The 25,197-nt window shown below is 39.7% G+C and overlaps 1 protein-coding gene across 4 annotated transcripts in view; it reads right to left on the bottom strand.

Annotated features, from left to right (window-relative positions):
• The window catches only part of EXT2 (exostosin glycosyltransferase 2), a 148,150-nt gene that overhangs the window by 14,606 nt on the left and 108,347 nt on the right, over positions 1 to 25,197 (bottom strand). For all 4 annotated transcript variants that reach the window (XM_004050977.4, XM_063711080.1, XM_019037230.3 and 1 more), the window contains one exon: positions 23,012 to 23,178. In XM_004050977.4, the coding sequence (XP_004051025.1) occupies positions 23,012 to 23,178 (167 nt within the window). The remainder of the gene's footprint in view (positions 1 to 23,011; positions 23,179 to 25,197) is intronic.

The following is a 25,197-nucleotide window of genomic DNA, read 5'->3' as shown; positions in this document are numbered from 1 at the left end:
CATGTCCCCTCACTCTCCAGTGGCCCTTCTGTTCTTCAGCCACCACTAGACTTCAAGCCCTCTGCACTTGCTGTTTCTTCTGGCTGGAGTGTTCTTCCAGCTCTTCCAAAGGCTTGGGTCCTTCTCATCTGTCAGGTCCCTGTTTAAATGTCAACTACTTTGAGAGGGCTTCTCGAACCTTCCTTGCTGAAGCAAACAGCACCCGCAACCAGCCACTCCTTGCTACACCCCTCCAATCTCATCCTTTTCTTTACCAAACTTTCACTTGCACCATTATCTTGGTTATTTATTGTTTATTATGTATTTTCCTCTTGCAGAATTTAAACTCAAAGAGGACAGAGACTGTTTTATACACTGTGGTATTCCAAGCACAAAGAACAGTGCCTGGCATGCAACAACATTCCACACACAGTTGTCTAACACACGAATGGGCAGAATCTCAGTGAGTAAAAAGCCAAGAATGAAGGGGACCAAAAATCCTTCTCTTTTCTTCAGAGAAAATATATACCAGAGCCAGTATATTCCTTAATTCAGGAAGGAAGCCTGCAGCAGTACTGACCAGCAGTTACCATGAATAATAACGTGATATCCATTGTGTGTGAAGACCACAGTCCTAATTCCCCACTAAAGCACATGTTGTGACTTGTTGTTCCAGAAGCGGGTAAAGGGGCATTTTTGGTGAGACACTGCACTGTCTTGCCCAGTCCTCACTGTGACCATCTCCGTGTTTTTATGGAATGTCTGACCTAGGTCTTGGGTGTGGTCTGGGATCATGAAAAGAGCTTTCATTTGTGTGAAACCGGCTCACCTAACAGGGCTCTCAAACCCACAACCTTGGCTTCATTAACACTGTGTTGTAACCAACAGAGCTAATCGACCGCAGGCATCGTCATAATAGCTGCAGACAAATGAATCCATGTCAAACATTTTCTCAGATGTGTAATGCTGCTGCTGTGTTCTCTCTACTCTGGGATTTGTATTTCAGCAGATTAAAATAATATGATACTATTACAGTTTTATAGAGCCCAGAGCAGCAACACAGTATGTGAGCCATAACTTCTGTTTGTTTTGTGGGCCTGGGCAGATGCCATGAAATGTGCTGCCAGCTTCCTTTTCTCAGCACCAAGCACCTGCCTGTTCAAGTCACACCAGTGCCATGATCACTGATTCATGGGGTTAAAGAGATTTCCGAAGGGCCCCAAGCACACATAACTAAACACCAGGGATGCCAAAGTGAAAGAAAAGGAGTAGGGCATGGGGAGGGGGCATCCAATCCAGTTGGCACTTCTGCTGAAGATGGAAGTTGCTTTTCTCCCCGTTTACTTTGAGTCAACACAGCTCTCTACTCCATGCTAAGAAAAGTTCAAATCACTTTCCCTAGGGATTCTTCTTTACAAGCTCCTCTTTTGCAGCCATAATAATTACATTATTACTATTATTGGCTCAGTTGTCGAGTCCAATGCTGTTAAGATTTCGGTCTTCTTACTGTTGGCTGAAATCACTTATCAGACTCCTCTCAGGGACTTAATTTGGTGACAATGGGTCAGATGCTAAACTATGCTGCTCTAAAAGGCATCAGAGGTGTCCTGAATTTCAGGTTGCTTTGGAGCCTTTATAGTGAGCGCTGTTCCTCATGCGGGGCCTCTCAGCCCTTGACTGATTCCAAGCAGCTGGATACAATCAAGATACCATCCTTGTCACTTAATCTATAACTCTGCAGCTGACTACAGGATCAAAACGGAGTGAAACAGAATGGGATGGGCCCTCTCTAATTGAGCCCTAGTGTAGTACAAAGTCGATTATGTATACAGTAAAGCATTTTCCCAGCCAGACGAGCAAGAGCTCAAACTCTACCCTGTCTCTTCATGGTTACCCACCCCTACTCTAATTCAACTTTTTTCCTTTTACCTTGGGGAAATGCTCTGGGTAAGCCTTTTGTCATTACTACCAAATGCCTTTATATATTGTGGTGTGGGCATTTGAAACTTCACAGAATATCCCTGGAGTTCCAGTAACAGTGCTTCCACAGTTATATTATTCACAAAGTCAATATTAAATTGTCTATACTGTTGAAATCCTCCATATATATAGTGCCCCCATCTATTTTAAATTGCACGCATCTTTGGGGACAGAAGCCTATCTCTGTTATAAAAAACTCTATGCCTAAGTTAGGGACTTAGCAATAAGTTGGATAGTCCTTCCATTTGTGGCTATCCCACACCACTAGTCAAATGGGGATTGTAACAATGTAAAAACATCCTCCAACTGTTTCTTTCCATTCTAATTTTTATAATCTTGGTCCTCAACACCTCTTACCTGATTATGGAAATGTTTTGCTCTCTAGATTCTCAGCTATGCTTACTTGGCCATTTTCCAAGTTCTTCTTTCTTGAGCCTCCTGAGATCTTTTGTCGTGTCCCATTACTATAGATAGGATCAAACAAATATCTTCTACCTTTGTGTAAAAGCACACAGGAGGCAGCCTAGATTGAGTCTCACATCCTATAGAAAGTGGACCAGAGGCACACGGTTAAAGTAGGTCCAGGAAGCTCTGCCACTAGTGCACTGTGCAACTGACCTATTCAAGGTGTCTTGCTTCCATTTTGCCATCTATAAAATAAGGGATTGGATTAAGTGAATTCTAATGTCCTTTAACAGCTAAGATTTTTTATCTTCCTCCTCACTGACCTGTTTCCAGGGAACTAACCCACCAATTGTGATCTGTTTCAAGTTGTAAGTTTCTAAACAGCATGGGCTGCATTATCTAACTTTGTTTAAAATGCCATACACATAGAAGTACCCAATAAATGGTCCTAAAAAGAGGATAATGCACTACCTTCTAAGCCAGCTTAGAGAGTGCATTTTAAACTCAGGGTGTGTGCTAATCGCAGTGAGATTCAAGAAACAGACTAGGGGGAGAAGGGGGAAGGTGTAACAACAGGTGGTGCCCATCTGGGACGTTCAGTTATGAAATCACGGGCCAGCACTAGGAGAAAAGCCACTCTGAAGTGGCTTCTACAGTCATCACACTGTCAAAGGCACAGTTCCACAGGGATATTGCTACTGGGTGAGCAATGTATCAGGACTCATGAACCAAGAGACAGACTAAGAAGTAGTGAGAGAAATGGAATTGGGGGTGCAGTCTATAGATCCAAGGCACATCAGATTTGGCAATGGCTTCATTTCCTTCCTTGCACACTGCCTGAGTCTGGTCAATCCTTAACCATCAAAGTGCAACAGAGCTCTATGAACCATCTCAAACCTTGCTGTCACATGGCTGGGTCAGCCAAGACAGAGCACAAGGAATCCAATATGCAAAAGCATCTTTGAATTAGTGGCCCTTCTTCCCTTCAGGCTTCATCTTGCATGCTGCCCAGATGGGAAAGGGGCAGCTGGCTGGCTTCCAATTCTGAGCTGGTTTCCACAGAGGAGCCAGTTATAGGATTCACTCTCAACCCTCTGGGAACAAAGCTCACCTTTTATTTTTGGAATTTCCTGAAATGAAGTGGAATGGAGGGACTGACTGCCTTCATTTTCAGCTTATGCTTTTAACTACAGTGGTAGTTGGCAGTTTTTGTCAAGGACGTGCTTTGAGAAAAGCCAAAGAGCCTTCATTCACTCCTGGGACACAATTCAATGCTGATACTAGCCATCTACAGCCAAGAAGCCCAGAAGTTGTCATGTAGAGTTCCCTAATGCTGACTAGTTTTGACAAACACATGGACAAACTGCATTATGGATTAAGATTTACCTGTGAGATCACTTTAGTCTGTCCGAGAGACCTTCCCAACCCCAGGCAGGAGTTTGCTTAAAATAAGCCAGGCAGGAAAACCAATTACATGGGCAGGCTTCTGGGGTTTGGGCAGCATTCCCATTTGCTCCAGTCTGGCTAGAGGTTGGTACCTTGGTACTGGGGCACCTGATCTCCATTCTTTGCAAGTTATTTTTTAAGGCCAGGTGCCATGAAGATGGCAAAGAGACAGACTGGGGTTGGCCATAGTTGATAAAAAAATCTGTGCCATTAAATCTTTCAATAATTACCACTACTAGGAAGATACTGCCAAAGAAAGTGTCTTTAAACATGTGCCTCATCCTTGTATCTGTACCAGCTCACTGGACAGCATAACCATGAGCCTTCTGTGGATAATAAGAAGACTCACACTTTGGCAGTTGGAGCTGATGACCACTGTCCAAGCTATCTCGGAGATCTGCAACCTCAGAGATCATGTAGAAGGCAGAGGCGACTTGGTCCAGTTCCCTCATTGCACAGATGAGAAAACTGAGACCTGGAGAGACATGGTTCTCCCAAGGTTACAGTGCTGGGTCAAGTCTAAATTGGCCCTAACTCCCAGTCCAATCTTCTATTCATGAAGTCATCTGACTTCCTACTATGCTAATTCTAAAAAGCACCTTATTGTCCCCAAGCTCAGCCCCTCACCTGAAAACAAAGAAGTCAGATTATGATGTCAAAAACGACATTCAGGGTCAATGTTCTTCAGCTCTGTGGTGCCAGTGGCAGATATGAAGAGGGTCACAGGTGCCTGCTGAATGACCAGATTCAGAATAGAACCAGGTAGGGAGAGGAGGCAGGGAACATGACAAAACCCTTTGCTCCCATCAGTCTTCATTTCTAAAAGCTACAGGCTCTTTGTGAATGTGGTTTCCATTTAGCAAAGAAAGCCATATGCTCACATCATTAAAAGAAAGAACTCCAGTCAGCTGTGCAGCAAACTAGTGAGACTCCACATCTGACATCTGAGGGCCTACTGGAACCTCATAATCTGTGAGGCTCTGGGGCAGAGAAGGAAACACAAGCAAAAAGCAGCTAAATGAAAGATTAACCCCAAATACTATTTGTCATGAGGCAATGAATCTCTTGGGAGATAATAAGAAGGGAAAGAGAGATGAGAGTTTGAGGGGATGGGAGGAGGAGGAAGAGATGGGTCAGGATCAGGTCGTGGGTTTTCTAATTCTGTGCTCCCTAAGACCCAGTAAAGATGAAATCACTTTTATTTCCATAACCTCAGCTCCAGTGTGGGTCATACTATTTCTAAGTCTAATCTCAGGAGATTGCCTAATGAAGTTAAAAGGAGAATAGTCATCATAAGCCAAATGATGATTCTCTTTAAATCCTACACAACCAGTGGAAACAGAGACTTCAGTTTCTTATAAACAACTATTATTGAGCCTTCAAAATTTCAAGTTGATTTTGGTGAGGCTCAATTTAAATGACCAGGGATCAAAGATATTAGCTCTGTCCACCAAGGAGAAAATAAACTCTGCTTACTTCAAGTAGCTGCCCTGCTGACTTCCATCACTTGCAGTCAGGGACACTACAGCATATCCCCTTTGTTTTCTTATTACTGTGCAAAGGTACGAAATGACAGTGACCACAAACTCAGTAATTCTGGCTGGCTTCAAAGCATAAATCTGCTTCCCAAAACATTATTTAATGCATTATTTCATCCTAGTGCCCTATATGTGTGCTTAAATCCCATAATCTCTTGGTGGAGAATCAAGCAGCAGAGGGACTTTTTCAGATTACTTATTTATTTATATCTCATCTATTTCCAAAAAATGATTTGGGGTCACTTATAATAAAAGGCAAAACTGAAGTCCAAAGTATCATAACAGATGATGTCCTCAATATTATTCAATATAAATATAAACACATATATCTAATAAATATACATATAGATAGATCTCCAGATATACTCCATCTAGTTTTAAAATCTTAATTTTGATATTAAGATTCAGAAAAGGCAATCCAACATCAAGCTAAAGTCATACAAGTTTAGGGATGGAGAGATTTGAGTGTTCTTATTTTATTAATTCATTATGCACCTGACTCAGATACTAAGCTCCCAATATTTTTTAAATTAAACATTTTAGTTTGAGATGATTATAGATTCACATGTAGTTGTAAGAAATAATGCAGAGAGCCTGTATACGCTTTACCCAGTTTCCCCCAACATCTTGCAAAACTATAGTATGACATCACAACATGAAATTGACATTGATAGAATCAAGATACAGATCATTTCCACAGCCACAAGAGTCCCTCCTGTTGAACTTTTAAGACACAATTGTCGGGCCAGGTGCAGTGGCTCACGCATGTAATCCTAGCACTTTGGGAGGCCGAGGCGGGTGGATCACAAGGTCAGGAGATCGAGACTATCCTGGGTAACACGGTGAAACCCCGTCTCTACTGAAAATTCAAAAAAATTAGCCGGGCCTAGTGGCGGGTGCCTATAGTCCCAGCTACTAGGGACGCTGAGGCAGGGGAATGGCGTGAACCCAGGAGGCAGAGCTTGCAGTAAGCGGAGATCACGCCACTACACTCTGTCGCCAGGCGACACAGCGAGACTCCATCACAAAAAAAAAAAAAAAAAAAAAAAAAAAGACACACAACTGTCTCCCTCCCTATCCCTGACTCCTGGCAAGCACCCATCTGTCCTCCATTTCTATAATTTTGTCATTTCAAGGAGGTTATATAAATGGAATCACACAGTATGTAACCTTTTTGGACTGGCTTTTTTCACTCAGCATAATTCCCTGGAGAATCATCCAAGCTGTTGTGTGTATCAGTAGTTTGCTCTTTTTATGGATGAATAATATACCATGGTATGCATGTGCCATAGTCTGCTTAACCATTTATCCACTGAAGGATGCCTGGGCTGATTTCAGGTTTTGGCAATTACAAACAAAGCTGCTACAAACATTCACATACAGGTTTTCATGTGAGCATAAATTATCATTCCTCTGGGATAAATGCCCAAATGTGTAATTGCTGAGTCCTATGGTAGTTGCATGTTTAATTTTATAAGAAACTACCAAAACTATTTTTCAGAGTGGCTATACCATTTTGTATTTCCAAAAACAATATATGAGTGGTCCAGTTTTTCTGTATTCTCATTGGCATTTGCTGTTTGTATTTTTTTGGTTAACTTTAGCCATTCTTATAGGTGTGTAATGATATCTCATTGCAGTTTTATTTTGCATTTCCATAATAGTTAATGATGCTGAACATCTTATTTGCCACCTGTATATCCTCTTCAGTGCAAGGTCTATTCATGGCCTTTGCCCATTTTCTAACTGGATTATTTGTTTTTTCATTGTTGAGTTTTGAGAGTTTTAAAAAACATATTCTAGATGTTTAGCCCTTTGTTGGATATGTGGTTTGCAAATATTATCTCCAAGTATATAGCTTGTCTTTTTGTCCTCTTCACATGGTCTTTGACAGAGCAAAAGTTTTACATTTTGATGAGGTCTCATTGGTCAATTTTTTTTTTTATGGATCATGCTTTTGGTGTCAAATCTAAGAACTCTTTGCCTAGCCCTAGAATCTGAAGACTTTCTCCTTTTTTCCTAAAAGTTTTATGGTTTCATGTTTTACATTTAAATCTGATTCACTTTCAGTTAATTTTTGCATGAAGTGTGAGGTCCAGGCCAAGGTTAAATTTTTGCCCATGGATGTCCAATCTTTCAGCATCATTTGTTGAAAAAGTCAGCAAGGAAAAGACCAGGACTTTTCCACTGAATATGGAATATGGAATCATACTTTGAACAACCCCTTACAATTCTACTGACAGGAAGTATATATAAATTCAATGTCCAAACACATTCAATTCAATAAATATTTATTGAGCAGCTACTATGTGTCAAGCATTTAGGCATACAGTGGTAAACAAGGCAGATACAATTCTTGCATGAATGGACCACACTGGAGAAGAGGCTTTCAATCAAGCCCAGATCTCTGCTGTGGATGTATTTAGTGGCCGTGGTTGTGAGAAGTCAGTTTCTTCCTTCCCTCTCCAAGCACAGAGTGTCAACATGTGGTCATGACCTCCACCCAACCCCTGAAATCTTCAGCCTAAATGCTGGTTGGGAACCTAGAAATATTACTAGTAATGGTTGCCAGCTCTTGATCTAAACCAGCCAACAGACAGTAGCAAATATATTTCATCATGATTAATGTGAACGCTAGGAACCAATTTTCATGCACCAAGAAATAAATATGATCGAGAGATGAGCTGTAAATATCACACTGATTAGTTGATCTTGCTTTCTAGAGACTTGTTTCACAGTTGTGACATTTCCAAGGTCTGGGACTACTCTGATCCTTCAAGTTTTCTTTCTCTTTATTCTCCCCAAATGTGGAATCACTATGTCTAATGCAATAGCAATCACCAACCACTGCCTGAAACTCACGATTTTGCAGGCAGTTGTACAATTTTGCAATGAATGGGTGCAGCTTCATATTCAGGAGAAATGATAGAGCTTTCCTCCGAAAGCTACATACACTGCCGTCTTGAGTGAACTGGGGAGTTGAGGCCTGGGGCTGCTCTGATTTACCCTGGCCCTGGGCCCAGTCCTGCCCACACATCTCCTTGGAGCATCTCTATCACAATTAAGGCAGATAAACAGCCCATGAAGACAAATTCCCCACATCCCCAAACCATAAGCCAAATTCTGAAGCTCTGAATTCCTGAAGCAGCCAAAGCTCCCCTGTAATCAATCCCAATGAGACAGCAGGCAGCTTTTAGAACAATAACCCTCAAACATATGGATCCTTTCAGGGTTGGAATATCATCGCAGATATCTCCTTTTGAACAGGGGGAGGGAAAGTACATATTCTTTAAACCATCAAATGTACCAACACCTCTTTAAAATAACGATCTCATATTATGAGCACTAGTTTGGAAGCAGAGATACGAAACCAGGTGGCCTCCATGGTGCTGCAGATAGGAAAGATCCTGGGGTGAGGTGAGGGTGCAGAACACACAGCGCTGGCCATGGAAAGGTCTGCAGGGCTCTTTCCTCACTAGGGCTGCTTGGCACATACTAAAACCAATGGAATGGGCTTATTTGGAACGGGGGTCTTCGAGGAGGAGAGACCCTCAGATGGGCAGATGTGCCAGCAAGCAGTATGTGCCCTCCTCTGTGGGGAAGGGAGGCTGCTAGTCCTACATTGGATGTTTCATTAATGGCTATATAAACAAATCTGAACTTGCTGTTTTAATTTGCTCAGTGGGGAAGAAAAAAGTGCCACTCTCTTGTAATTCCCAGCTAGGTGCTTTTTTTCAATGATCAGATGTTATTTCAATGTTCAGCAAACATATTTGATTTCCTTCCCTTAACATTTGTTTGACTTGTTCTCCAGTGGGGACTGGGTGCTTTAGAGAAGCTCTGAGAGGTCAGGCTTTACTGCGGCTTCCTTCAGCACCTCCCTGGGCTTCTGGCCCACTACTTGGGATCTTCTTTCAGCAGCACTTGCTGCAGCCATGGCACACATGAACTATTTTCTCTCCAGGTCCCTGTGAGTCTTGGGGGTGTAAATCAATGCAAGCTGGAGATAGGACAGACCTAATAGATTATTTAGCTCTCCTAGAGGCTGAAAAACAGGGAGCCTGAAGCAATGTGAAAAATACTCCAGGGAGATGATCCTCTAAGAAAGAATGACTCACCTCTGACCACAGTCTTCCATTTGTCTCTTTTGGGAAGCTCTAACTGTACCTGACAGGTGGGAACACTCACAGAAATGAGCTGTTTGTGGCCCATTCTCTTCTAAAGACAATAGTCTCTATAATGGCAACCCTTCAGGTACTTCCAAAAAGTGAAAAATGGAGGTAACAGACAGAGATATGCTCTTTTCAATACTGTACTGACATTATGGCCAGGCTAAGGAAAGGTATTCGGGGGAACTGTTGCTTACTCAGATATATACACAAGGCTCAAAGACAGCTCACACCCATCAACTTAAAGAACAGGGTACACAACAGGCCTAAAAAAATTATAGTTTTCTAAAAGCTCAACTTTGGCAAACTGGTCCTAGTTACACTGTAAAGCTTTAGTGTCAGACCTAGCACAAAAGTTGATCCAGTGCAGCTCTGGCAAGGTTTGACCTTGTGCACACCAAAACCAGGCCTGGCTGACTGTGAATTCCAGCACCAGCAGCACACCAGCAGCCGTGCAAGCTGACTACTAGACTGGATCCACACTGCACTCTGGATACAGGCCACCATCCAGATAAGAGAAAGAAAGACTTTAATTCCTAATCTTCCCAGTCATTACTAGGTCAGACTTAGGCTCAACGATCTGAGTCACACAAGAGGTCAAGGAATGAAAATCTAGGTGCTAGTTCCCACTGAAAGCTGAAATACTTTCAATAAGTATATTTATTGGAAGTGGATGCACTGCAGGTATGTACTTTGTTTTATGGTTCCTCTGTTAGGGATGCCCCCTTTTTTATCAGCCTCAGCTATGTAAGTAAGAACCGAGTTTCTCTCTGTCCAAGATGAACTCAAAGGGTGAGCCTTTCCTAGAGCCCATCCATGGCAAGATGAGATAGGAGGTTCCATGTGCCATAAAGAAAAACCCTTCTGCAGAGACCCTCCTGGATTCCCAACAGACTGAGGCACATTTTCACATTTAGGATTCTGGAATGTAAATCTAGGGAGGTAAGCAGTTAATTTCTTATCAGAAGGATCATAAGCACAAGCCTGTGAGAAGCATGTCCAAGACTTGTTTTGCATTTTTATTTTTAATTATTTATTTTTTTGAGACAGGGTCTCACTTTGTTGCCCAGGCTGGAGTGCAGTGGCACGATCCTAGACTCAAGTGATTCTCCCACCTCACTCAGCCTCCTGAGTAGCTGGGACTACAGGTGAGCGCCACCACACTTGGTTAATTTTTTTTTTTTTTTAATTTTTAGTGGAGATGAGGTCTCACTATGTTGTTCAGGCTGGTCTTGAACTCCTGGCCTCAAGCCATTCTCTCACCTCGGGTTCCCAAAGTGTAGGAATTACAGGAATGGGTCACTGTGCTCAGTCATCTACTAGTTTTTAAAGGAGGTTATGAAGTCTAATTCTAGGATATGTCATTTCTATTTTTCAGTTGTTGTAGTGAGAAGAGAAAAAGTGGGATCATTTATTTAGAATTGCAGATTCTAGGCCGGGTGCAGTGGCTCACACCTGTAGGCCCAGCACTTTGGGAGGCCGAGGCGGGCAGATCATCTGAGGTCAGGAGTTTGAGACCAGCCTGGCCAACATGGTGAAAACCCCATCTCTAGTAAAAATACAAAAAAAATCAGCTGGGCATGGTGGCAGGTTCCTGTAATCCCAGCTACTCGGGAGGCTGGGGCAGGAGAATCACTTGAACCCAGGAGGCAGAGGTTGCAGTGAGCCAAGACTGTGCCACTGCATTCCAGCCTGGACAACAGAGTGAGACTCCATCTCAAAAAAAAAAAACAAAACAAAACAAAAAAAAGTATTGCAGATTCTATAATCTCTTACTCTCCTTGAATACACATATAGATAGCCATAAGTTTTACTAATTCTGTTTAAAATATAAACGTTATACAGCATCTCAGCTCTGGAATTCTCCAATTAGTGAGGCCCCCTCATCACTAATTAAATCTGAGCTATGGAGTAAGCTGGTCTTTTCCTTCTCCTTGGTTCTTCAATCCATTCAAACACTAAGTCTATAGATTTTCCACTAGCACAATCTCCAGTCTCTGCAACCTCTAAGTCATCTTGTGATCTGATGGCTTTTACCATATACTTCTCTAAAAACCTACAACACCTCTTTTCTGCCTGTCACTTTAAACTTTTCAGTTGACCTCTTAGCCTGCACCTCCGCTGGCCCTCTATTAACCTAAGCAGCCTAGCTTCCACTGCTCACCAAAACAAAATTCCTACTCTGCCACACCGATATGATGATGGTTCCCCTGTACTACCACACACACCAAGCTCATTCTCCTTTGGTGTCTTTCTTCTTGGTGCTTCCTGCATCAGGAAACCCCACTCAAAGATGGTTTTATGTTCTCATGAAAAAACCGGGGCATTCCATGCTATTTTGCGGTCTTCCATGGTTCTTTGAGAGTATGTACTTGTTATTACCTTGGGAAGTTGTGAACAAAGTAATACAAATAAATTCTCACAATGTATTAGCACTCAGGAGGTTTTACCAGTGCTACCACCTACAAGATACCCAGGTTGTAAAAGGGAGAGCATCAATATTTTGTGTGCCTAACAACACACAGTTGCTCTGGTGAACTCGTATTCTCACATGAATAGGAATTCATTCACTGACTTTATAATGAATATTCTTAGCCAAGAGCATTTCACATCTCTCAGGTGAAAATATTCAACACTTAAGTGCTACTAGTAATTTTTATGGTTGGAAATGAGGATCAAAGAATGAAAGAAAAAATAAATTCACAGATTCATACATTCAGCCAAGTCTCCATGGCTCATTTTCTGCCACATGTTTTAAACTGTCTCTCTCAAAGATGGAGGAGGGGAGGAGGAATAAGTTGCTTTTTATTTCCCAGCTCTCAGATCTGAAATAAAAGCAGACAGACTTGGAAAAAAAAATCAAACATTCAAGTAACACTATACACTGCTACTGTTCCCCTAGGAGTCCCTCGCAAATGAGTATCAAGAACTCAATAGATACTTTCCTAGTAAAATACATAAACAGATAAATAAATTATCCCAGGCTGAAAAGAATTTCCACATCTGGTAGCTCACTAGAGCTTGTCAAACAAGTCAGAAACATGCAGGGCCAGAGAAGATCATTCCTAGCTCCTGATTTCAGGGCTGGAGAGAGAATGGAACATTTCCCAAAGCGCTTTGCCTTCCAGTAGGAAATACGACCCATATAAACACACAAATAACCCCTCTGTTTTCTTCCAATTAAATAAATAATGATACCCAGTATTCAGTCCAAATGTCTGTGTGCTCAAGTCACAGACACTGGAAGAAAACAGGCTTTCCTACATGGTCTAGCCTTTCATTCCCAAGAACTTGCTACAGTGTGCCTTTAAGGGTTATATTCAATGTACATTTAACACCCCAAAGAAGTAACTTAACCTCTGTGCACTTCAGTTTTCTCAGCAATAAAGCCTGAAGTGACAGGATGATCCTAAGATCTTCACATTCTGACACTGTGTTTCTTTTAAACAGAGCTTTCTGACTGGGGTGCTATGAATGGGTAATGCTCATGTAAAGAGCTAATCCTCACCCATCAGCAGTGAGGCCTCGGGTGGGTCACATCTAGTGTGCCGCAGCCTTGTCTGTGTATCCCAGTATAGTGTATTGGCATCATCTATTTGTGCAATGATTTGACAAAGGATGGAGAAAGGGCTGTTGTGGCTCTAATAACTTTCTCCTGGAGAGTGATTCTAGAGTGCACTATCAATTTTCAAGCTAATATCCAGGTAGATCTCCCTCATCATTTATCTTACATCTCTTCCCTCTTACACTAGGCCCAAGTTTCTCTCATAGCTCTCGGAAGTGTGCAATCTGTGAACTGGCCTTTAATCACTGCTTTATGTTCCTTTAGCAAGACCTGGAGCCAGTTGCTTTAAAATGGTCTCTGTAAATCAATTCTTCCAACCCTTTAACATAAGCACTGCCTTAGGATGCCTTTGCATTTGTGAAAAACATGCTGGAAGTCTAGGGCTTGAATCTGCATGTTATTCCTCAGTACAGGTGTCATTAGAATCCTGAACGAAATAAGATCTGGTTCACCATATTCGGCTCTCTCTCCTCCATTAAAATAACTTCTTGTTTTCTTTCTTCAATTTCAACATGCTGTTGACTATCACCTGCAAATATACCCTTATCTTAACACATGCAATCTCTCTGTGTTCCGCAAGAAAGTGAAGGAATCTGACATTTTTTATGCATTGAAGTTTGGTACTTTTCCATACAGAATCACACCTTACAGATCTGCCTGTACTTCTGATGGCTTAGAATCATTACAACCAAAGGGATCTCAGGAAGTCACTTGGTCTAGTCTTCTGCATCCAAGCAGACCTAGTAAAACCACTCTAAATGCTGGGGGATTGCTGGCTTCCTTCTCTTAAAAATTCCCAAATGGAAGACTCCTGTCTCTCCAGGCCTCTTAAAAATTCTTTGGGGCAACAGCTAAAAAGGTCTGCTGCATGATTTCTCTTTGATTCTCATATAGTAAATACTGTATTTAAACCATTTTTAATTTTAAGTAGGATAATGAATTTAACTATTACAGAAATGACAAAGCCTACAGAAAAAAGAAGAAATAGAGATGCTTATTTCAGAGAACAAGCAAGGGGATATTTTGATTATGCTAAAGGTGCTGAGGTAGCCAGACTTACCTAACTGGCCTAGTAAGAACATTAAATCCACAGGTGCAGATGTGCCCTCTTTTTAATCACACACAGAACATTTACCAAAATAGACCTTTTATGGGGCATTATAGTTTCAATAAATTCTAAAATAATAAAATCGTAGAGTATATTTTCTGACCACAGTAGAATCAAACCAGAAATCCATAAAAAAACTATTAACTTTAAAATCTGACAAAAGTAAGCAATGTACTTTTATATAAGTATGTGTCAAAGAAGATAATACAATGGAAATCAGAAAATATTTTGAGCTGAAAGACAATAGAAATATGACACATCAAAATCTGGAAATGCACCTAAGGCAGCAATTGAAGAGTAATTTATAGCTTTATATGCATATATTAGAAAAACAAATATTGAAATCAATGACCTGATCTATCAAGTCAAAAGGCTAGAAAACAACAGCAACTTAGATTCATCAAAGGAGAGAAAGAAATTAATCAAGAAAGGAGTAGTAATTAAATACAAAAAAAGCACAACAGAAAAATCAACAAAACTCAAAAGTTGAGGCCAGGTGCAGTGGCTCATGCCTGTAACCCCAGTGCTTTGGGAGGCTGAGGCAGGAGGATTGCTTGAAACCAGGAGTTCAAGATCAGCCCACAACAACATAGCAGGAGCTTGTCTACCGCCCCCCCGGCCAAAAAAAAAAAATTAGCCATAGTGGGACAATTCTGTAGTCCTAGCAACTGGGGAGACTGAGGTGGAAGAATCACTTGAGCCCAGGAATTTGAAGTTACAGTTAGCTACAATTGCACCTCTGCACACCAGCCTGGGTGACAGAGTGAGACCCTCTGTCTTTAAAAAAAAAAAAAAAAAAAGTCAATTCTTTGAAAAGATTATGGATAAACCTCCAACAAGATTCATCATGAAAGACATAAAACAAAAATTTGCCAGTATCAGGAATGAAAAAGAGTACACCATTCCAAATCTTACAGGCTTTAAACAACAAGAGAATATTACGAATGACTTTATACCAATACATTTTGTAATTTAGATAAAATGAACAAATTCCCTGGAAAATACAATTTATCAAAACCAACACAAGAAGGAAATCTGAATAGTATTAGAGACATTAAAGAAATTGAGTCTGTTGTAAATATGCAAGGCTGCTGGTTGGGAACGAAGAGAACATGGAACGGATAGAAGAAGAAAGTTACGGCCGGGCATGGTGGCTCACGCTTGTAGTCCCAGCACTTTGGGAGGCTGAGGCGGGCAGATCATGAGGTCAGGAGATCAAGACCATCCTGGCTAACACGGTTAAACCCCGTCTCTACTAAAAATACAAAAAATTAGCCAGGCATGGTGGCGGGCGCCTGTAGTCCCAGCTACTCGGAGAGGCTGAGGCAGGAGAATGGCGTGAACCCGGGATGTGGAGCTTGCAGTGAGCCGAGATTGCGCCACTGCACTACAGCCTGGGCGACAGAGAGACTCCGTCTCAAAAAAGAGGAGAAAAGAAGAAGAAGAAGAAGAAGAAAGAAGAAGAAGAAGAAGAAGAAGAAGAAGAAGAAGGAGGAGGAGGAGGAGGAGGAGGAGGAGGAGGAGGAGGAGGAGGAGGAGGAGGAGGAGGAGAAGAAGGAGAAGAAGAAGAAGAAGAAGAAGAAGAAGAAGAAGAAGAAGAAGAAGAAGAAGAAGAAGAAGAAGAAGAAGAAGAAGAAGAAGAAGAAGAAGAAGAAGAAGAAGAAGAAGAAGAAGAAGAAAGTTACAAATATCACCTATGGTCTGGAGATCAAGCAACAGAAGCAAAGAATGTGGCACCTATGCATATTTTCTCCATTCCTTATGTATATATATTTGGATATATAAACCAGTTTATGTTTTCTCTTTTCTAATTACTATTTGAAATAAGAAGTATTGCTACAATTTATTCAGGTTACACAATTTATGTAAATTTATACTATTTATTCTTTGGATGTTTGTGGTTGGTTCAGCTTCTTGAGTCTGTACATTTATGTCTCTTGCTAATTTGGGACGTTTTTAGCCATTATTTCTTCAAATATTTCTTCAGTCCCACATTCTTTCTCTTCTTCTAAAATTCTAATGACACAAATATTATATCTTTTGTGATTGTCCCACAAGTCTCTGAAGCTCTGTTCATTTTTCGCCAATCTATTTCTTCTCTGTTGTTCACACTGGAGAATTCCTATTGATTTATCTTCAAGTTCTCCAGTTTTTTCTTGTTACCTCCATTCTCCTATTGAGCCCATCCAGTGAGTTTTCAATTTTAGGTATTGTAATCAGTTTTGAAATTTCCATTTAGCTCTTCTTTATATCTTCTGCCTTTTTACTGAAACTCTCTGTTTTCCATTTGTTTTGACAGTAGTCATAATTGCTTATTAGAGGCTTTTTTTGTGATAACCTTTTAAAAATCTTTACCAGATAATTCTAACATCTGTGTCACCTTGTTGGCATCTGTTAATTATCTTTTCTCATTGAAGTTGCAATTTGCCTGGTTTCTGGTATGATGAGTAATTTTGGAACATTCTGAGTATTGCTATGAGATGCTGGATCTGTACATTTTCTCTGTTGGTCTGTTTTCTACTTCACTAATTTAGCATTTAACTTGCTTTCTTCCTTCTACTTGCTTTGAGTTTAATTTACTCTTCTTTTTCTAGGTTCTTAAGATGGAATGAACTTTTGGTCACTGCTTTTAGACTTTTCTTCTTTTTATAATATAAGCATTTAATGCTATAACTTTCCCATAAGCACTGCTTTAGCTGCATCCCACAATTTTTTTTTCAAGTTTTGAAATAGAGTTAACTTACAATAAAAACTATCAATTTTAAAGGTATAATTCATTGAGTGTTGACAAGTGTATATAATGATATAACCACCACCATATCATAATATAAAACATTTCCATCACCTGAAAAGCTCCTTCTTGCTTTTTTGTGGTCAATCCCATCCCCCAGGCCTGGCAATGTAGTTTTTTCTACTCTAGAATTTCATATACATGGAGTCATACAGTCAGTAGCCTCCTACATCTGACTTTGTTCACTTAGCGTAACACTTCTGAGATTTATCCATGTTGCTGCATGTATCCATTTCTTTCTTTCTATTGCTGTGTAGTACTCCCCTGTATAGATACTCCACATTCTGTTTATCCATTACCAGCTGATTTTTCTAGTTTAGGGATCTTATAAGTCTTTATGCAGACATATGTCTGCACATATTTATTTCTTTTGGAAGCTGGGTCATATAAAAAAAGTTTTATATGCCAAACTGTTTTCTAAACTGGTTGTACCAGTTCACATTTTCACCAGTAATGTATGAGTTCAAGTTGCTCCACAGCCTCACCAATACTCAGTATTGTCATTCTTTTTAATTTTACTTATAGCCATTCTAGTGGAGATATAGTGGTAACTCAATGTGCTTTTATTTTAAAACTGTTGTAATGACTATGATGTTGAGGACTTTTTTTGTGTGTCATCTTGTACCTCTATATCATCCTGTATTTATTTATTTATTTATTTGTTTATTTATTTATTTATTTTTATTTTTATTTTTTTAAGACGGAGTCTTGCACTGTCGCCCGGGCTGTAGTGCAATGGTGCGATCTTGGCTCACGGCAACCTCTGCCTCCCAGATTCATGTGATTCTCCTGCCTCAGCCTCCTGAGTAGCTGGGATTACAGGCTCACACCACCATACCCGGCTAATTTTTTGTATTTTTAGTGGAGATGGGGTTTCATCACGTTGGCCAGACTGGTCTCAAATTCCTGACCTCGTGATCTGCCTGCCTCAGCCTCCCAAAGTGCTGGGATTACAGGTGTGAGCCACTGCGCCCAGCCTATATCATCTTTTAAAAAATGTTTCAAGCAGTAATTTTTGCTCAATCTATCTTTCCCCCTCTGTTTAATCCTATTCTCTTTTAGCTTTTAAAAAATGTTATTCTTATTGACAAGTAATAATTGTATATATTTGTGGGGTACAATGTGATAGCTCCATACACATTTACATTGTAGAAGAGCAAATCAGACTAATCCATCACCTTGCATACTTATTTCTTTGTGGTGGAAACATTTAAAATCCACTCTTTTAGCAATATTGAAATATAACATATGTTATTATTAACTATAGCCACCTTACTATGAATAGATCACCAGAACTATTCCTCCTGTCTAACTGAAATTTTATACCTTTTGACCAATATTTCCCCTTTACCTGCCTTTCTCTCCAACCTCTGGTAACCACCATTCTACTCTCTACTTCTATGAGATCACACTTTTAGATTCTACATTTAGTGAGATAATACAATGTTTGTCTTTTTGTGCCTGCCCTCTAGATAGCATAATGTCCTCTAGATTCATCCATGTTGTCACAAATGACAAAATTTCATTCTTTTTTCAAGCTGAATAGTATTCCATTGTGCATATGCATCACACTTTCTTTATCCACTCATCTGTTTATGGATACTTAGGTTGATTCCATATCTTGGCTATTATGAACAATGCTGTAATGAATATGAGAGTGCAGCTATCTCTTCAATATACTGATTTCAATTCCTTTGGACATATACCCACAAGTGGGGTTGCTGGATCATATGGCAGTTCTATTTTTAGTTTTTTGAGGAACCTCCATGCTCTTTTCCAAAATGGCTGTATCAATTTACATTCCCACCGACAGTGTACAAGGCCATACATGTGTGGTCCATTTCTAAACTCTTTATTCTGTTTCATTGTCCTATATATCTAAATTTATACCAATACCACCATGTCTTGATTACCGTAGCTTTATAGCAAGTCTGAAAATAAGGATTGTAAGTCCTGCAACTTTGCTCTTCTTTTAAAAAATTGCTTTGGCTTTTTCAGGTATGATGTGTTTCCATTTCAATTTTAGCTTGTCAATTTCAATAACAAAAAGACTTCTGGGATTTTGACTGTATTGTTTTGAATCTATACAATTGGGGGAGAATTTACATGGTAACAATACTGAGTCTTTGGATCCACAAGCATGGTATATCTTTCCAATTATGAAGTTGTTCTTCAATTTCTCTCAGCAACATTTTTTAGGTTTCACTAAACATATCTGGCACACATTTTGTTGTATTTTTCAAGTATTTCCGTTTTTATGCTACTGCTAGAGTATAAGTAACATTCCTTGTCCTTGTGGCTTTTTGGAAATATAGTTGATATACAATAAATAATTTATTTAAAGTGTATAATTTGACATGTTTTGGCATCTGTATACACCAGTAAAACCATTACCCCAATTAAAATAATGAACATATCCATTTCCCCTAAAAGTTTTTTGTACCCCTCTGTTATTCGTCCCTCCTGCCCTTTACAGCCTGACCCTCCCCACTTACCTTCCAGGCAACCACTGATCTTTCTATCTCTAGGGTTAGTTTGTACTTTCCAGAATTTTATATATATGGAATCATAAAGTATGTTCTCTTTTTCATCCTGCTTCATTAACTTAGCATAATTACTTTGAAAACTGTCCATGTTGTTGCATGTATCAATAGTTACTTCTTACTTATTACTGAGCCATATTCTACTCTATGGATGTATCACAATGTTTATCCAGTTAACTGTTGATAGACATTGTTTTATTTTCTCCAATTTTTGCCTATTACAAATAAAAGCTGCTTTGAATGTTAGCGTACAAATATTTGTGCAGACTTTTGTTGTCATTTCTCTAGGGTAAATCCCCACGGGAAGAATGGCTGGTCATATGGTAGATGTATGTTTAACATTTTAAACTCCAAACTGCTTTCCAAAATGGATGTAACCAGATTATGGATCACAGTAAAGTGGAAGGGCATACAGGCCAGAATAATCTTTTCTATATCTTTCATATGTGTGTTGGTAAGGGAGATTTATTCATTCATCAAATGTTACTGAATTAACTACTGAATGCAATGAACTGGGTTAGGCACAGAGGGCATAGCAATGAATAAGACAGCCATGGTTCCTGCTCTTTGGTGCTTACATTCTAGAAGGAAAAAAAGACACTATAACAACACAGTTCACAATTATTTGTTCACAAAGAGATACAGAGTGCTCTGAACCCAACCTGACTGAGGACTCTCTGAAAGCTTCTTTGAGACAGCAACAGCCAAGCTGAGTGTTGAGGGATGAGTAGAGATTAACAAGACAGATATAATCCCAAGGGACTGTGATAACACCACAAAATAGTAGTTCTGGGATCCAATATAACTCCCCTAGGATGCAAATATTTACTTATTTATTCCCTTAATCAATCAAGCCTGCTCCCAATTTCTGCATGAAAATCCTAGGTTTTGGGATAAAAAGCAGGATTTAGGAGCATCATGATCTTCTGTCTCTTGATTCAACACTAAACTGAGTCCCTTCTTCAAGATAGAAATGTTCCTTCTGAATAATGAAAACAACAATCTCGTTCATGAATCATAGTAGAATCATGAATGGAATAATGAAAATAGCAGTAGTCATAATGATAACAGCAGCAGCAGCTAACATGGCATCTGTAAAGTGTAAAATCTACTGTCTATCACACAGGAAGTGTACTTACTGCCTTTTGGTGCTTACATTCTAAAAGGAAAAAAAAGACAATAAACAACACAGTTCACCATTATTTGCTCACAAAGAGGTACAGAGTGCTCTGAACCCAACCTAGACTGGGGAATCCCACTTTCCATGTGGGAGGCACTATGTAATTTCATCCAATGCAAGTAATAACCTCATGAAGTAGATATTGTCATTACCATTTTATATAAGAATGAACTATGATCCAGAGAGATTAAATAACCTGTCAATCATCATAAATTGGTCAGTGATAGAGCAGGAATTTGGGCATGGAGGCCCTAAAGCACCAATGGTAGGGGTACCTAAAAAATGTATTTGTTTGCCTTAGAGTCAAAATAATTTTGTGACAGGCAAATGATATGCTGATGGCTGTGAGTACTACTTCTGAGGACCACTGATCTCTGGCAAATGTCATTCACAGTAAAATCCTCAGGGAAGGCAGCAAAGTGTCAGAAAAATTCGGATTTAAATCCCAATTCTTCCACTTATTAGCTATGTGACTATAGGCAAGTTATCTAACCTTACTTAGTCTCAGCACAGAATAAGAAAAACATACCTGCTTTGCAGGCCTGGGCCAAGAGCATAAGTAATGTATGGAAACACTCGGGAAGTTGACAGGAACATAGTAAGTTGTATATACAAGGTTGTTATCAAAGTTGTTCCTTCCATAGCATCTGGATATTCTGACTAACAGAGATAAGAAAGCTTCCTGATTTCACTCTTCTAATGATTACTTCTTTAGAGGTAATATGGAATCAAACACAAGTAATCAGAGGAAAGAGGTAAAGATTCGAGCTCAGTCCCTTTAAGTGCTGCAAAACTTCCTTGTGTTAACATAGTCTTAGTTGCTTAAAACAAACTCAGGGTTGAAAGAAATCATAGAAATACATTTAGCCCACCCTTCTTTTAGTAGTCTTCCTTTAGACCAACTGAAAATACTTAAGAGACAGCCCTCTGTCAATCTTGGTCACGTCGTTTTGAACATTCCTTTTTTCCACCTCTCTTTTGCCACAAAAATAAACACATGGGTAGCATTTGAAGCCATTACATGCAATGAAGAGAGAAATCACTCACAAAAAAAAAAAAAAAAAAAAAATTAGTCTTTTTGCCATTACTGGGCTAGAAAAACAAGTAGGCAATTTGTTTTAAAAATGGGAATAATAGTATACTAAATATCATCCAACACCCTAGACACTATGCTGTAAAAGTCATCTCCTATGAATAAAAATAAATCCAAAAAGATGAATGTATGTTTTATTAGCTACTCTCATGCCTTTCATTGGCCAATAACTACATCATCCAGGGCATCGCACATCAATCTATTAATCTATTTCATAACAATTTCTTTTACACTCAAATGAAGCTACATTTTTTTAAAAACCTAGGAAAACTTGAGCTTTTAATTTTTAGTGGTGGCGATAGTGTCGGGGGGGAGTGGATTCCTTTTCCTTGCCCTTAAAATCCACCTTCAATTTAAGTGTTTAAAAATGTATTTCTATAATAAATACATGTACTAAATATAGCTTCGTTTTTAAAAATTTATGATTTAAGAACCCCAAATTCAACAAATCCTAAGTTAGCTAAAGAAAATGGTTACCTTGCTCCCCTTTCCCCTGAGCCAGCTATAGCTAAATGACTTGAACACTCTGCGTGCTTAAGTCTGATACCACTTTTACCCGCAGCCGCAGGCCTCCGCCTGTTGTCATCATGCATCTCACGTACACCCTGACAGGGCCCATCAATTCCTATTGCTTTTCACCAGGCCTGGACTCTGGCACTTTCCCCTGGGGAGACCTTTACTGGTCTCCATACTTAACCCTTGAACCCAGCCTAATCCATCAGCCTCATTGAATAAACGGTGATAGGGAATGTTTCTCCCTAAAGACAGGCAGCCAGCCTCTCCACTTAAAACTCAGAAAGAAAGCCATCAACAGGGTCTGCTTTGTTTGTCAGTGTCGCCAGCTTCTTCACTTATTGATGTTTTTATTGTTGCAGCGCCCAGCTGCTTGAGTCAAGGGAAGTGGTATTCAAGGAGACATCAATTAAGTGCTTGTTAAATGCTATAGATGCTCTTTTGAAATTGTCCCCTGGGACTCTCCTTGGGAGTTCCCAAAACCAGTGGAGGGCACAGTTGCCATTTTGGAATAGGGTTTCTCCAGTGCTTCAAAGAACAGCTTCATAACCCACACTCTTACGCACACCTTTTGGACTCTACTGGAAGACTTTAGAAATTCTGACTTTTAAGAAGGAAATATAATACTCTTTTTTAGGAAAGACAAGCAGTCATAGGAAGCAATATTAAACATATAAACACACTGTGTAAAACCTCCTTACCTCATAACCAAATTGCAGCTCGTCAGAGGTCAGCATAATGATATCATCATCAATGGCCAGAACAGCTTCTGTCTCGATTTCATCATAAGGGAAGAAACGGTTACTTAACTTGTTTTCAGCAGTCCTCACAACTTTTAATGGAACCCGGATTTTGGGCCAGAGAGAATCTGGAAAAAGAGAAAAGGTACTTACTATTCTCCTAACTTTTGTGAGGAGATAAAGTAGTAAAAGCATGACATCACAAATGAGATGGAAGAATCAGCTTGTATCCACGGCTCTCATCAAATCCAAAGGTAGAACTGTGCCAGGGGAGATTCTCACAGATGCATCTTTATTATAATAAAAAATATATATATACTGCACATACACATATATACAACATATATACACACATACTATATACATACATATTTATCCTCTCTAAATCCTTGTAACACTACTAATTCTCAATACTGTCTTAACTAGAATGAACAAATTGGCTTCAATTCACAATTGAGAGGCAGAGAAGCAAAACAACTCGACCAAGGTCACAATGACAGGAAGAGAAATAAGGTCTGCATAACCTCATTCTCAGGATCAAGACTTTAATATCAGAACTCTACCCACCTCTGGTAAATACTCTGCAAAATACTTTCAGATAAGTATATCCTAGCTGAAAACTTGCCTGCAGCTGTGCTAGGAAATATAGTGCATGTGCCAAAGGTCCCCGACGTGCCCACCTCCATCATGAAATCAAACAGCTTTTGGTGCCGCTAAAATCCACCACTCATCAAAGTATGTTTTATTGAATGAGTGTAGCTTCCTTAACTCAGCACTTTATCCCCTCCCCTCAACTCACTAGGTTTGGTTTCTCATCATGACCAATTTACAAAGTAAATATCAAATTTCTAGGTCCAATTATGTGGGATTTTCTAGTATACTGAAGAAACACCAACCCATGACATGCCTTACATTTTTTTCCCATTCTACTTTATGAAATAACTGGGTAATTTAACCACAGGTTCTTTGTTTTAAAATGTTGCATTTAGCATAGCATGAAATTCATACTTCTTTGGTACAGTACCCATGTCCATAGATCTCAGAGGGCAGTTTGTTCTTTACACATTTGTCAAATGAGAATAGGAAAGCTAGGTATCATACTGCTTTCAAAAAGTCCATCATGTAATTGTAGAAAAATCTCATTTCTGTGGGTCTTGAAGTCCCAAAGCGCTCCTGGCCACTCCAAAGTCACCATATTCAACAAGAAGTATGATAGAGGGAAAGTCAGTAGGAGAAAAGCTGCCTTAACTGACTGCAGATAAAATGTTTTACTTCTGCATAGTTGTAATATAACTGGTTGTAGAACACATTGTTGGGGGCACTCCCAGGGTCTTGGAAGAGGCCTGTGCAAGTGAGAGGCCCTGTAGTCAAGGAAGATATTCACAGTCTTAAAATAAACCTGTGGCACAGAGCCTAAAAGAGAATGGTCAGCTCCAAAAAGTGTGTTTGGGGAAGGGCTGAATCTGTGACCAAAGAAATAACCCTATGGGCCACTGCCTTTTCATCAGTATCAACAGTTATAGTTTCATTCTTGGCACATAATCGAAAAATATCTTTGGAATAATGCATGAACACATGGCTGAAAGACTGGAGGCCTGGGTTCTGCATTATCTATGGGATCTTAAGCAAGTCCATTCTTCTCAGGATAAGAATAAGTAGAGGGAAGGGGAGAAAGGGAACTTTGTTAAGCAACTAATATATGCCAGATGCTTTACAGATGCACTGTACTTCATTCAATCCTCCTGACAACCTTATGAGGCAGGAATTATTTACAAACTAGTATTTTCATGGCTCAGAGAGGTTAATTAACTTGCCCAGTGATACACAGAAAATAAATGATAAGGCTAGTATTTGAACCTAAGTCTGTTTAGCATTAAAAGACCAAAAAGGACCTGCAGCTTCAGAATCCCATGTTTCTCTGGATCTGGAACAAAACTAGTAAGGTTCAATCACTTTCTCCAGCAATCATCCTTATTCTTGCTTGATCCCCACTCCCTATTTCAGATAAATAAAATCCCTGTCATACATCTACCATTCCCAAATCCTTATAAAATATGAATACATTATAACAGTCATCCTCAAACTTTTTGGCACCAGGGACCAGTTTTGTGGAAGAAAAATTTTCCATGAATGTAGGGGAAGGAGAG

This window comes from Gorilla gorilla, chromosome 9 (genome assembly GCF_029281585.2).
Source record: "Gorilla gorilla gorilla isolate KB3781 chromosome 9, NHGRI_mGorGor1-v2.1_pri, whole genome shotgun sequence".
Classification (NCBI taxonomy): Eukaryota; Metazoa; Chordata; class Mammalia; order Primates; family Hominidae; genus Gorilla; species Gorilla gorilla.
Note: the sequence above shows the minus strand (reverse complement) of the source record. Positions and strands in the feature narration are given on the sequence as shown.